Source organism: Lissotriton vulgaris, chromosome 6 (genome assembly GCF_964263255.1).
Source record: "Lissotriton vulgaris chromosome 6, aLisVul1.2, whole genome shotgun sequence".
Taxonomy (NCBI): Eukaryota; Metazoa; Chordata; class Amphibia; order Caudata; family Salamandridae; genus Lissotriton; species Lissotriton vulgaris.
In genome coordinates, this window is record NC_141694.1 from 371,509,225 (window position 1) to 371,523,094 (window position 13,870).

At 41.5% G+C, this 13,870-nt stretch overlaps 1 protein-coding gene across 1 annotated transcript in view; it reads right to left on the minus strand.

The window, feature by feature from the left end:
• Positions 1-1,245: 1,245 nt before the first annotated feature.
• SNTG2 (syntrophin gamma 2) overlaps positions 1,246-13,870 on the minus strand; it is a 1,272,125-nt gene continuing 1,259,500 nt past the window's right edge. The window contains exon 18 of the mRNA XM_086925639.1: positions 1,246-1,377. Within this exon, the coding sequence (XP_086781765.1) occupies positions 1,246-1,377 (132 nt within the window). The remainder of the gene's footprint in view (positions 1,378-13,870) is intronic.

A 13,870-nucleotide genomic window follows, 5' to 3' on the forward strand; every position in this document is an offset into this window, starting at 1 on the left:
CCTAAGGATGACAGGTCCAACAATGTGCATTCATGTTACTGATTTGAGGGAAGTAGTAACATTGTGTTAGGTTATTATTTCATATGCATATGAAGTGTGATGCATGTTTCCAGGCAGGGAGATATGGTCAATTGTTGTTAGATAAAGTTAAGGACACTAGTACACTAGGACACTAGTAGGTAGATAGTGCAGTTAACTCCGTTTAAACATATGTGCTTACCTTCTATTTTGTTGTGCATTTTGGTATTGTTTATCTACCACTGCCACTGCCAGACAGAGACCCAGGGCTTGGAGTTTCAGGGAGGGACATATTGATTGAGAAGGTTGTGTGGTTATTATGGCAGAATTTGACTATTTATTCTTTTTTTCTCCATCAAAAGAGCAGTGGATGAACCACCATGTTTCATTGACATAAATTATACTCTTTATATGACGTCTGAAGTATTGAATTTCTGTTGTGAATTCCACTGTGTTAAGGGTATAGTGCAGGAGAGGTAGAAGACGAATGACAGACTTTCACTCATCAAACCACCATACTGTAAATAGAATGGACAGACCTCCATGGTGGCAGACCTGTGAAGAGATGTTTATTTGAAAGGCCAGATGCATCCGCTAAACTCTCAGGCACTTAGATAAATCTTGTTTTTTTCAAACTGTTGAAGACACTTTGAGTGATTAGGTTTGGAAATGTAAATAGTATTGCCTTTTTGGTCAAGAGATGTGGTAGATTAGAGGCAAGGCCTCTCTATGAGGTCCATGTAATTTGTGAAGGGCCAGTAACAGGAGTTACCAGAACCCTTTGGAAATACGAGATCCACATGTACACCACAGATACAAAGAGATTTCAACTGCTTCCAGCGGAAATCTCCAGTTGGCATGTAGATAAATAATGAGTAATATGATTTACTAGCCCTAACTCCACATCTACTTACCTTGATGATACATTAACAGTCAAACACCTCCAAATAAGCTTACAGTACATTAACTTGGGATCCCAGAGGAAGGTCACTGAAATGTCTACTTCATATATAAAAAAAATGATTGTACTCAAATTTCCTGTTCAAGTAGGGAATATTAGGCATCATTTGACAGAAAATGTAAAAATAAGGATTATTTTTACATATTTATTTTATCACGAATGCTATACATTTCATAGAAAAACTTTCAGAATTGAAATATTATGAATGAAAGAAATACATTGTTTTAAGAAAATACGTTTTTTTCAATTCCTCCACAAGAGCATCTTCATTTGGTCTTAGTAAATTTCTTCGCAATACTTTGGCTTTCTACAAACACAGGATCCACTGATGCCACTTTTGCTGCTATAAAGGAGTGAATACAATGGAGGACAGCTGTAAGGTCTTGAAATTCGAGTTCCTGAAAGACAAAAGATAAAAAAGGTGAGAGTAAAAGGAATGCATCCCAATATTAAAGTATTTTTGTTTGAAATGAATCAGTACCCTGCCAGCAAGGGCATGAACACAAACAGAATTATTGTCTGCAGTTAGATCATCATTGGTGGTACGCATAACTGCACTGGCTCCCCGTAAAGGAAAGAGTAGACTTCAAATCACTCTGCATCGCACACCAGACTTTCTGGTCGCAAGGCCCGACCATCAACCTCCCTCTCATCACACCCTATCTACCCACTAGACAGCTGCGTTCCACTTCTGCACATCTAGCCATTGTACCGCAAATAAAGAAATCAAGATCCGGAGGCCGCTCTTTCTCCTTCAATGTGGCTAAAAAGTGGAACGCCCTACCCCAGCATCTCAGATCAAACCCCGACATTCTCTCTTTTCGCAAACAGCTGAAAACGCTCCTGTTCACCACATAACCATGGTACCGAATCTGCCCTCCTCCTAACTCACACCTCAGAGATATGCTTAGCGCTTGGACGCCTCAGGGCAGCTACCCGCGCTTTAGAAATCCGAATTCATTCATTCATAACGCATAACAAAGCCTAATGGTGAGCAAATCATGTTCTTAGGGATAAACAACCTATATTACATAACAGCAATAAATTCATACATACGTATGAATTTACGTAGCAACATAACTATGTGTATGATAAATTACCCCCGGAATTAGAAAACTTAATAAAACAAAAAAATACCTATTTATTAATATGCACTTGCAATTAAAGAAGAATACTCTCAAATTTATAAGTGTATTACAAATTAATTATGGTTAATGAGATTAGGAGAAGTGGCAAGCATTTTGTCTTATACATATGTGACAAGTGTGGAGACAGCCAATTGAAAAGAGGGATATGAGACACTCAACACTGTCACAATCCATGTTTAGAAAAATCACACGGGTACATTTTTGGGGGACTAGCCGTTGGCGCTCACCTGACAGTAAGACCTAATATTTTTCAAAGAAAACTGTAAAGTGGTGCACACAAGGTAGGAGTGTTTACCCTACGCTCCTAAAAATGAGACACCCCTGAGGGAGCCTAGTACAAGGATTTAACGAAACCTGGGCACACACTACATATGCAATTGGTTAATTTCCCCTCAGATAGTCCGAAGTATTTCCCTGTGTCAGACATATGTTTGGTCTCAAGAAAATAAGATAGCGAAAAGACTGCTATAATTGTTTTGTGTGTTATGATGCAAATGTTAAATGTCGTTTTGTGTATAATTAGTGCATATAGTAATTTTGTGTATTCATATTTATTGTCCATTGTGAATTGTTAAAAGTATTGGTGTCAAGTTTTTTGAAAAAACGAGTGTCTCCTTGTTTTTCAAACATTTGAATTGTTTGGATAAACAAAACAGTTAAAATGGCAAAAAGGAATTATTTAATAAAAATTCCATCCAAGCAGAAAAGGTCAAAGTCGGTTTGTTGCTCTAAAGTAAGAGGCGCATAAGAGAACACAGAGCAAGGTCCTCCCATTTTTGCATTTTCACTTTTAGAAAGTGGGCATTTTCTTACTTTACCATTGTGTGTGCCTCCGACTGTTTGTGCATTCAGTGTCTGGTGTTGGAGTGACAGGAGCTGGGGATATGCATTCATTCTAGAATGTCACTGGTGGGGTTGAGGTGTGCCCAGGCCCTGACTCATAGATGGGCTAAAAAGACCTGGTCTGCACTCACAGTGGTGGGAGGAGTTTCACTTGCACCTTAATAGAATGTATCTCCTTTTCACAATGCTGTCTGCAGCCCTTGTGGTCATGCAGCACCAAGGAGGACAGGACTGGTTTGGACAGAGTTCAGAGACTCTTACTACAAAGAGAACAATAACAAAATGGCGTATAAGTACTATACCTAAAACCCCAGGACTTTAGATTACCTCAAGGAACAAGATGACCCTGTCAAGAAGAGCGAAAGGACTCTATGAGGAGAGCTGCTTTTCTGTGTGAGGGGTGGAATGGCCTGCAGTTGCTGCTTTTGTCTATGGTGTAGGAAAAGGACTGACTTTTTCTGCCCTGCTGTGGTGTCCTGCTTGAGAAGAAAACTAAAAGGGCTTGTGTGTTTTAGCCCCCTGTTTTGAAAGACTCAGGGACATCAAAGTCTTCTATTGGGCTTTCTCCTTTTTCTTTACTAAAAGGTTCTCAAGGGCTTTATTTGCTGAGAGCCAGTCTATGTCTTACTGTGGGAAGAACTTCCATGTGCTTTCCTGTGTGGGAGTTCGTTTCTATGTTTTCCTGAATTATGAGAAGTACCTGGGGCTTTAAATTACTGGGAAGCCCCTATGTACGGTATTTCCCAAACCAAGCTTACTCACTACGTAGCGAGCTGTGGGCCAAGGGAGACAGTCAGCAGGGGCTCTGCTAAGGTGGCCCGTACTGTGCATTGCCAGCTCGAGTAGAGCTCCTACTGAGAGGACCCCTGTGCCCAGCATTGGCCAGGAAGGCTGGAGGCAATGAAAGGAGCTCAGAGAACTTACAGAAAAAGCAGAGGACCTCTGTTGGTGACCCGCTGGTAGGTGGGCAGAAGAAGAAGGATGTGCCGCCTCTTACTCCCCGACAAAGAAGCTAGTAGGGAGTGGACATGACAGAGACCAGCTCCACGTCCAGCACCCACTCCTGACAGAAAGAAAGCTGCATGAGGACCACGCTAAAGGAAGGCCTGAAAGTAAATAGTGGGTGTAGCCGTCTGGCCAGGACCAACGTGACTGCCTAGAGCCCTAGTTGCAACGTAATCCCAGCGCTGTAGGGGCAGCAGAGAAGCCCTTGCGCCTTCTGCTCCATGCTGCAGAGAGGCCTCACCAGGTGATCTATTGGTCCCAACTGGGGACAGGTGAGTGTCCTCCCCATCTCTTCCTTGGAGTAACGCACTGCTGCGCCACCTCAGTGTGGGCAGCTGCATGCTTTACCTACTGTTAGGGGCCTTGAGATTGCTGGCATTGTGGGGGTATGTCTGGCGCGATTGACCTTGCCCCTACCACATTTGTCTAGGTGGCTCCCCCACATGCCAGTTGGCAGCTGCCACTCATCTTTGTGGGCACAGGAGAAGTTGCCGTAAGAGAGCAGGATGTGTGGCATTCCTAGACAGAGGTCCCAATCCTGCTCAGGCTGTTGTTAGGATTCTGTGCAACCTCTAAGAGAAGCGCAGAAGTGCTGTGTCCCCTGAAGGTATCAGGGTCTGTTTTTAATGCACGAGGATGGTGCTGCGTATGGGGGTAGGTCTTGTACCTCATATAAGTATCTGCCACATGGCAGGATCTGCATATTATGAACAGTACTGGTGGTAGTGTTATTTTCCTAATGTGTGACATGTGCAACTCATACGTATTTACTTTAGTGCACTACATGTTATGTGTATAACAATTGGCCTATGGCAAAGTGATGTATGATCTATGCATTGTAATGACCATTTCCCCTAGTGGCAAGGTGATTTATGTGATTGGGTCCTAATGTGTTTTCATGTATAATACAAAGGATATTTTTATATAACCTTGTGTGGAATCTCTTTTGTGGTGTGCCCAGTGTGTCACTGGTGTGTGTGGGTATTGTGCAAACACTTTACACATTGCCTCTGGGAAAAGCCTGACTGCTCTGCCACACTACCTAGGGGGCGAGCAGGGGTTATCTTGGGTGTGTAACTCCCTCACCCTGACTCAAATGGTTGGTTCTGCCTGGCTTAGGTGCATACCTTAACCAACAGGAAACCCCATTTCTAACAATACCTTATTTGGTATATTTAATTTACTTATAAGTACCTAGTAAACTGGTATACCACATACCTAGGACTTGTAACTTAACTGCTACTAGTGGGCCCACAGCACTTATTGTGCCTCCGACTTAAATAGCCCCTTAAAACATGTCCCATGAATGTCATTGCAGCGTGAATGCAGTTTTGAAATCGCCAATTCAACTTGGTTTTATAATCCCCTTGCCAAGCCAGAAATGTCCTTTTTATTGCTTATAAGTTGCCCCTATGGTAGACCTGAGGTAGGCCACAGGGTAGGTTGGATTGCAATTCAAAGGTTGGACATGTAGTTTTCAGTTTAACATGTCCTGGCAGTGAAAAGCTCCTAAATTTGTTTTTCGCTATTGTTATGTTATGTTATTTGAGCGCCTGGTTACACTGACCCAGTGTGTCCCCGCACTGATGTAACAGCTAAGCACCAAAGCCACAACAGAAAAAAAACAAATGACACCCTAGATTAACCTACTGGGAATAGAAAGGTCTTCAGACCTTTACGGAAAATGGATTCGGATTCCTCAAGTCTAAGGTTCTGAGGAAGGATGCTCCACAGCCGGGCCGCCACATATCGAAATGAGCGGCTCTCCTGATCTTAGGGATGTGCACCATCCCTCTCCCACTTGATCTAAGCAGTCAAGTAGGAGCATAGGGAGTAAGAAGGTTGTGTAAATACACAGGACGCTTTTTCTGTAGGGTACGGTGGCTCACACACATAGCCTTGAACTTCACTCTCTCCCTAATAGGAAGCCAGTGAAGGGAGGCAAATGCTTTCTCAGCAGACTCTCTCCAAGGTAACATAAGAGCAAGTCTTGCTGCTGCATTCTGGATAACCTGCAATCTCCGTATGCATTTGTCAGTTGCGTCCAAATACAGGAGATTGCAGTAGTCCAGGCGCGAGATCACCAAGGCGTGCACCATGATCTTTCTGGATGCCATGGGGAGAGTATCTAGGGTCTTCCAAAGACCTCGTCGGATGCCAAAACACGCACCTGCCACCCGCCTGATGTGATAGTCGAAGGACAGTTTGTTATCCACCTATACACCAAGGTTTTTTGCTTGTTTACACGGTGTCGGGGTAGGGCCCAGCGTCTGAGGCCACCATGCCGATGACCAGACTGATGGAACCTTCCCTATTATCAGTACCTCGGTTTAGGTACCGTTGAGCTTCAGACAGTTGCTTGCGATCCACTGGGCCAGTTCTTGCAGGCACAAAATAAAGTTGACAGCCGCATCAGACCGGGCCTGAGTCTGAATATTTACCCTCTACTTTTGCCAGGGGGGGGCGACATAAAGATTAAACAAAGTAGGACTCAGGGTTGACCCTGAGGCACCCCCTGCATCAGCTTGATGTTCCTCGAATAGCAGGCCCCTTGCATAACTTGGAAGCTGCGCTCAGTCAGAAAAGATTCCAGCCATTTCAGAGCCCCATCAACAACACCACCCTTCTTCAAAGCTCGCAGCAAGGTATGGTGGGCGACAGTATCAAACGCGGCATGGTACCTCCCCCATAGGATAACATTAGTTTGCCTTATTGCATTCAATAAGTGCTAACCTTTGATTAGAAACAGATAAGCATTTCATGTTTGATGTCTGAAAAATTGTAATAAAAAATCATCACTAATGATAAAGTCAGTTTTTAAGTTACAATTTTGCAAATGCCACCTTTAGAAAGTTGGAATTTTCCTGCCCCAACTATTCTGGGTCATGTGACTGTATGTAGCTGGCAGTTTAACTTTGTTTATTTCTCCCAGACAGCCACACAATAAAGGCATTAGGAATTGTCTGGATAGGCCATCAACTGTAAGGATGCAGGGGTAAAGCTGGGCACAGCCCCACTTGCAACTAAATAGACTTTGTTCTGCCTTCACACAAAAAAAATGGAACCCCTGCATTGTTCATGCAGACAGCCAGAAGCAAGGTCAGGGGAAGCAGGATACTTGAAGCACGTCCTAGGAAATTCTCTAGATACTTCAAGAAATAGGACTCTCTGGCTCACTCTTCTGTTCAGCTTCTGAACCTGTGGAATGACTCTCAGAGGACTGCCTGCTGCAGTGAGTTGCTGTGTACTCCACACAGTTGTTTTGCTACTCCTGGAAGGACTGATTTGCTTCCTGGAGCCTGCCTTGACTCTTCAGAGGCTATTTCCTGCAGCCCTGTTCCACTGCTTGAACCCAGGACTACCATATTGATTCCATGGGCCTGTTGGCTGTCCCATTGATCAGCCCCTTAGGGATAGAAAATGCTCCAACTACCTTGATCCTGCACCTGGACCCTGCGTGAGTGAGTCCTAAGCTGCCAAATGGTGCCACTCCAACTTGGGACTGCTCTAAGAACCAAGAGCAGATCTGCACCAACCAGCTCATCTATCTGCCCAAAGTGCATAGCTGTGGCAGCTTCCGCTAAGTTCTTCTACACAGAAGCAAATCATTTTCAGAGGACCTTTGCAAAAGAGGTATCAGGCCTCATGGAACTCTCATCAGCTACAGCCTCCAGCCTTGTCCTGCTGGAGATCTTCGACTAAGTCTGAACATGCCAATTTTGACAGCAACTTCTTACAGCAACTTCCTGATGATGATGGTTCCTCCTTGAAAACACCAGTTGCAGTCTTGTCCCATTTAACTTTTCTTTCTTAGACAGATTTTTGCTGACATTTCTGCTAAGTCCGAAGGTAAGTGCCGACCAGAACCAATCCACTTTTTGTATCAGACATTTGCTCCTTGTTGGCCATATTTTTCGACTTTGACCCGGTGTTGCATGACTAGATATCTGTGGCTGTCACTTTGATTTTTCAGGTGCTAGTTTTGACCTTAAATGTTAACAATTCATAACTTGGGTTCTACAGATTGGACTTCGTTATTTTGGTGTCAAATAATGTAATAAAATGTACCCATTTCCCCTAAATTGGTGTGAGATTTTTCTTGTATTGTGTATTGATGTTATTACTGTTTGTGTGCTGCACATTGTCTAAACTAAGCCTGAATGCTTTTGTGCCAAGCTACCGGATATTTAAAAAAATTTACAAAAAGGTAATTTAGTGGCTTTTATTCACCCTGAAAGGGATTGTGACAGTAGCTTTAGCAGAGTTAACACCCCACTCAACCAACAACCCAATTACTCACACCAACTGTCTTGTGCAAGATAAAGCTACATAAAGGAAAGCAGAAGAAATGCGTATGTTATGTTTCTCCATATTTTTATATAGATTTAAGGTACATCTTGAAATTAAATACCACTTTTCAAGTACTGTATTGTAAATAATAAATACTTTACATGAATAAATATTTTTTGTGGCATAATAGTATTTTTTGTTTTTAAATTAAACATTACTTAAAAATGTTTCTTAAATATTAATTTTAAAATGTTTTTTTTAAAAACGAATATTTCTGACATATAAGAATTATTATGTAAACTATAAAGTTACATTGTTATATTTAAAAAGCATTACAAAATATAAATGGATGACTTTGCAGACTATTTGTGTTAGTGTGCATTATACCTCATTGCAATATGACATATCTACATTTTGCATAGCACTGTAAGGAAAAAATCATGAAATATATCACAATACGTCATTACATTGTGAATAAAATCATTCAAACAGTGGGCCACTATTTCCTTGTGAATAAAATCATACAAAGGGTGGGTCACTTTTTTCTTTTGGAGATTTCGTAGTAGGTCTAAGAGCTTTAGTGTTCTCCGACTATTTTTGAGTGTTTGCGAGATTTTTTGAGTGTCTGCTTGTGCTTATCATTTTGTTAGAACTGAGTGTTATTGTGACCTGTTAGCTACATGTTTGTATAGTTCTTGAGAATATAATTAGTGTGTATTTATGGGGGGGAGGAGTTGTTTTGGGAGTTTGGGTGAATAATGTCTGGGAGAAGAAGATACAGGATGAGGCAGTTGACTTTCAGGGAAAAAGAGGTTGAGTAATTTGCTGGCTTTTGTTCAATTACCTGCCCCAAATGTTAGGGGCAGGTCGGAGAGTTGTGTGGGACTACCCTATATAAGAGAAACGCAACATTAGAAGTGGGCCACCTGACAGTGATGTGAACAACATTGACAGGATAATGAAACAATCATTTGTCTAATTTATCTCTTGCGGGTGTCCTTCTCCACCTTGCAGGAACTGAAGTTGCGTTTGATGTTGGTGAGTATCATTTGTTCTTTTTAAAAAAATATTTATTATATTTTTTTGATTTTTGACAGAAGGTTTTTATTTTTCCAGCCATCTCAAGTAATGCAAACTCATCAAATTGTAAATACAACCTTGGTTTTACTTAGATAAAATTTACTTCACTGGTAAATTCAACAATGAATTCAAATAGCACTTTGAGATACTGTGTGATACTCTGAACCAAAGGGATGTCAATTGTGTGGTACTTGAACATTACCACGCTAACACTCCTGGGTCAAAACTTAATTTATGAATCACCACTTTGCTGTGCTGTATCACGATAAAATGAGAGAGCCGGTCACCATAGTATCTACTAAAATTGTGCTGCTGCTCTTTTCAGTAGATCTAACCCACAAACTGACTGCCTAGAGCAGCATGTTCACATTTTAACACAGTGTGAAATATTTTGTACTCAAAAGGTATCATTGTATCATTCAAATAAGAAATAAGAGAATTGGAGTAACTTAAAATATGTTAATATTTTGTATAAGTGTTGTACATTGAAGCATACATGCAACGTTGTATATATTTTAAGATTCATTGCAATTTTTTTGCTATTTTGTGTCTGCCTAAAAGAGGCATACACATTTCAAAATAAATATAGCCATTTCAAACGCTTAGATCTTGCTTTTTGACAAAAACCATAGGTGACTACATGAGTGTGCCAATGTTCTACCCGTGTGACAGCCCCTGATGCAAAGTAACACAAAGCAGCTCAAAGAGCTAATTATTGTTATATGCAGTTATTTTCGCTTCAGTGCTGGAGAAGACACAGTCCCATCGTCTCTTCTCCTAGTGCTGCCCAGCACATGAATGTGTTTGTTGTGCTGTGTTGCACATTTTTTTTTAAATATGCCCATAAATGTTTAAAATACATTTAACAGCCAGCATACAGGCTCAGCAGCCGTGGTTGGTTTTAACAAACCTTAGGTGCCATGAAGCATTTTATACAATTCCCAACAAATTTAAAATTTTTAAAATGATTTGATGTTTTGGTAAATGTTTACTGATAGTGAAATAGATGTAGAGTGTTGAGATTTACAGATAGTAGAATTGATTTAGCGTAGTTTATGGAACTTATATTAATGTGTGCATGTGTTACTGTAGTTATTTACATGTATCTGTGAGAAACCAGGACCTGTTTGCAGTGTCCTTCTACTTTTTGCCTTCATTTTGACTATTAGATGCTGGATTTTTAGTCTGATTGTGCCCTGAGTTCTGCTAACCAGACCCAAGGCCTGTGCTCTGGTATAAGTACTTGGTAATTAGGTATATTTACAATTGGTCCTGACAACCCACCTGTAAGACTCTAGTATAGGTCATGTAGGTTTAGAGGCCCAGTAGATTTAATGCACCCTAAGGGGGCAGTGCTGTGTTGCCTGCTGTCATTTTAAAGGTAGCTCTGCACAGCAGGCTTCTTTTAAAATTAAACTATATGTAAACACGAGTTTGGAATTAAAGGAACTTCCAAAGTCTTAGACTTCCTTATTTTTACATATAAGTCACACCTAATGTCTTCCAGATGCCCCAGTAGTGGGGAGCCTTGTAACTGTAAGCATGAACATTATAAAGGATGTTTTATGTCCCCTGGTATGGGAAAAACTGCTAATTGTGTTTTTCTCCATTATAGCACAATGGCTCTTTAGGCTAACATGGTAATACTTCAATAAATTACAACTACTGATAGAAGTGAGCTAAGAACATATTTTAAAGTATGAAGATGGTTGTTAGAATAAATCCAACAACTCACCAATGTGCTAACTACCACAGAAAATACATTATGGAACTTTATTTTCTGATTTAATAAAATCCAGCCTTCTGACAGCCTCTCCTGTTTGGGCAGCCTTTGGCAGGCTGAGCCAAACTACTCTGATGAAGTGTGAAATGGCCTGCATACAGACAAAGGACATCTGGTGGGAAGAGATGTGAAAGCTGCGGAGCAAAAGGCAGGAAGTGGGCTGGGTAGCCAAACTAGTCTTCAAAGAGGGAATGACAGGACAGAAAACAGGCTCACCCCCCAATTCCTACAACCCTAGCCAGACAGGAGTATCAGTAATTGAATTAGCAGAGAGGCTGGAAGGCTGTAGCAGCAGGTGCAGGTAAGCACGGTGGGGTGGGCAGGGGGATGTCGACAGACGAGGGAATAGGGCAAATTAAATAAATTAATAACTTGTATTCCAATGTCTGTCAACATCCCCCCAGGCAGAGCCCCGCACCACAACATTTACCTGCACCGGCCGGTGCTGCTGGAAGGATGGTGTTAGGGAAACTTAGTTATGCCAGAAGGTTGGCTTAGCCAGATCCTAACCTCCAGGAGAGTGTGTCTCCATTTTGGATTTTAAAGGACAAGAATATGCCGCACTTCTGAGGAAGTTGACATACTTCTGGGTGTCAACTGGAACCCCATTGGTCATGAGTTGCCCCCTGCTTGTCACCTAGGAACACTGGATAAATATGGGAAAGTTGCCCATCAACTCAGATCCCTGCCTGAAACTATAAGAAGAAGAAACACTGCCCTGCTGGAACCCTGGTCTGCACCAGGAAGGTAGTACGCTGAGTGACTGTTCCTGTTGCAGACTTTGTAATTACAGCCCTAAAAACCCAACAGCCCTGGAACCCTAACCTGCACCAAGAGGATTTTGCTCTAACTGGCTGCACTTGCTGCACACTTTGGAACTACAGCCCTAAAGGACTTTGCCTTGCTTTGAAAAGTGAAGCAGTAGACTCCCTAAAAGCAACTGGCTACAAGAACTCCACCTGGATCATGTTCAACAAGACGAAACCAGCTGACCACCTTCAGCTGGACTTTAAAGGATTTGGCCAGTTGCGCTCTGGGAGATGTAGTCTCAACATCCCAAGGACCACCTCAGAGTTTCTGAATCCTTGGATTAATGTTATGGACCCTCAACGGCCCAAAGGAAACATCAGGAGAAGAAGGAATGCCCTGCTGGACCCTTGGCCTTCATACGAGAAGACTGCATTCATAAGGACTACACCTGCTGCACTCATAAGGGTTCGTAAAAATTACTTTGACTTTCCTAAAGGATAAGGAGTGGACTCCTTGATCAGCAACAGGTAGAAAAGTGTAGGGATAGCTACCTGCGACATCAACAATGAGGACAACTCCAGCTGATAAGCTTCACCTGGATTTTACCTGGATTGACCAGATGCATTGTGGGAGTTCTAGTCTCAGTCCCCAAGAGGCAAACAGAGCTTCTGAAACCTTGGCTGGTGCTGTAGACCACTTTCCTGCATCAAGAATTACTTCTGGAAGTAAGTGTAAAAAGTGTTACATATCCTAGACTCTGGACTTTGTCCCGGTCCAGTGCAACCTTTTATAACTGTTTAAGAGCTATTTGCTTCTTTTTTTTAAAATATATTTATTGACATCATGGGGAAAACAAAATACAGTTTAAAGTTACATACAAATAATCAGATACTCATTAATAAAAGAGAGTTAGCAGGGTTAAAAATATATATATATATAATAACGGATAACAAATATGGGAACAGAAGGGAAAAGAGAGTTTATATTATTGATCCCCAGATTTTGTCCAATTTCAGCATTGATTGAATTCCCCTTGTTTGTGCCAGGGTGTATTGCATATCATATGTATCCTTGACTAACCTCCACCACTCCAAAACTGTCGGTGGGCTTTGTTGTATCCAAACCCGTGCTATTGTTAGTTTGGCACAAGTAATTAAAATAATCCTTAAATCAGCCTGACTCCGGGTCCCACTAAACTCGCCCACCAACACATCTAAAGCTGTGAGTATGATTGGACGTGCAAATTTCTGAGAGAGAACTTTAGTAACTCCCTCCCAAAATTCAGTTAACCCTGGGCATGTAAAAACATATGATTCAAGTCTGCTGCCCTTTGGTCGTATTTTGGGCACTTAGTACGATCATTATTACTGTTGTTGGATGCCCACTTCGATATTCTTTCTGGTGTGTAATATAGCTGGCATATAGTTTTATACTGTTGTAGCCTAAAACAAGAAGAGTGCACAGAACGGCTTATACTGTTAAGGGCTGTATATATTATATTTGGCGGCACAACAATATCCAATTTCCTACTCCACTTCTCTGCTAACTTTAAGCAGTCATCATTCTTGAAGCCATTAAGAGTTTTATACCCTATGCTGAACAATGACTTGTCTTTTTCTGCATATATACAGTTCCATATATCAGAATCAAAGATAGTCATAAGGCTTAACTTACGTACAAAGTAATCCAGAATCTGATAATACTTAAACCGAGCCTCTTCGGTGAGGTTGTGACAATCCTTCAGTTTTTCAAATGTCATAAAGTCATTATGATCATACAAATCTCCTAGCGTTTTTATACCCAAACAGGATAGGTGTTTACCGGCTTGAACATGGAAGATTTCAGGAAAGCCAGGATTACCCCACAAGAGAGCTCTACAGTGATACAGAGAAGTTTTGCGTTTAGTGACAAGAGCACGTCAAATACTTATAGTGTCCCGCGCCGTCTTTAATTTCACCCGCTTAAAATAATTTGGGTCATTAAGTCTATAAA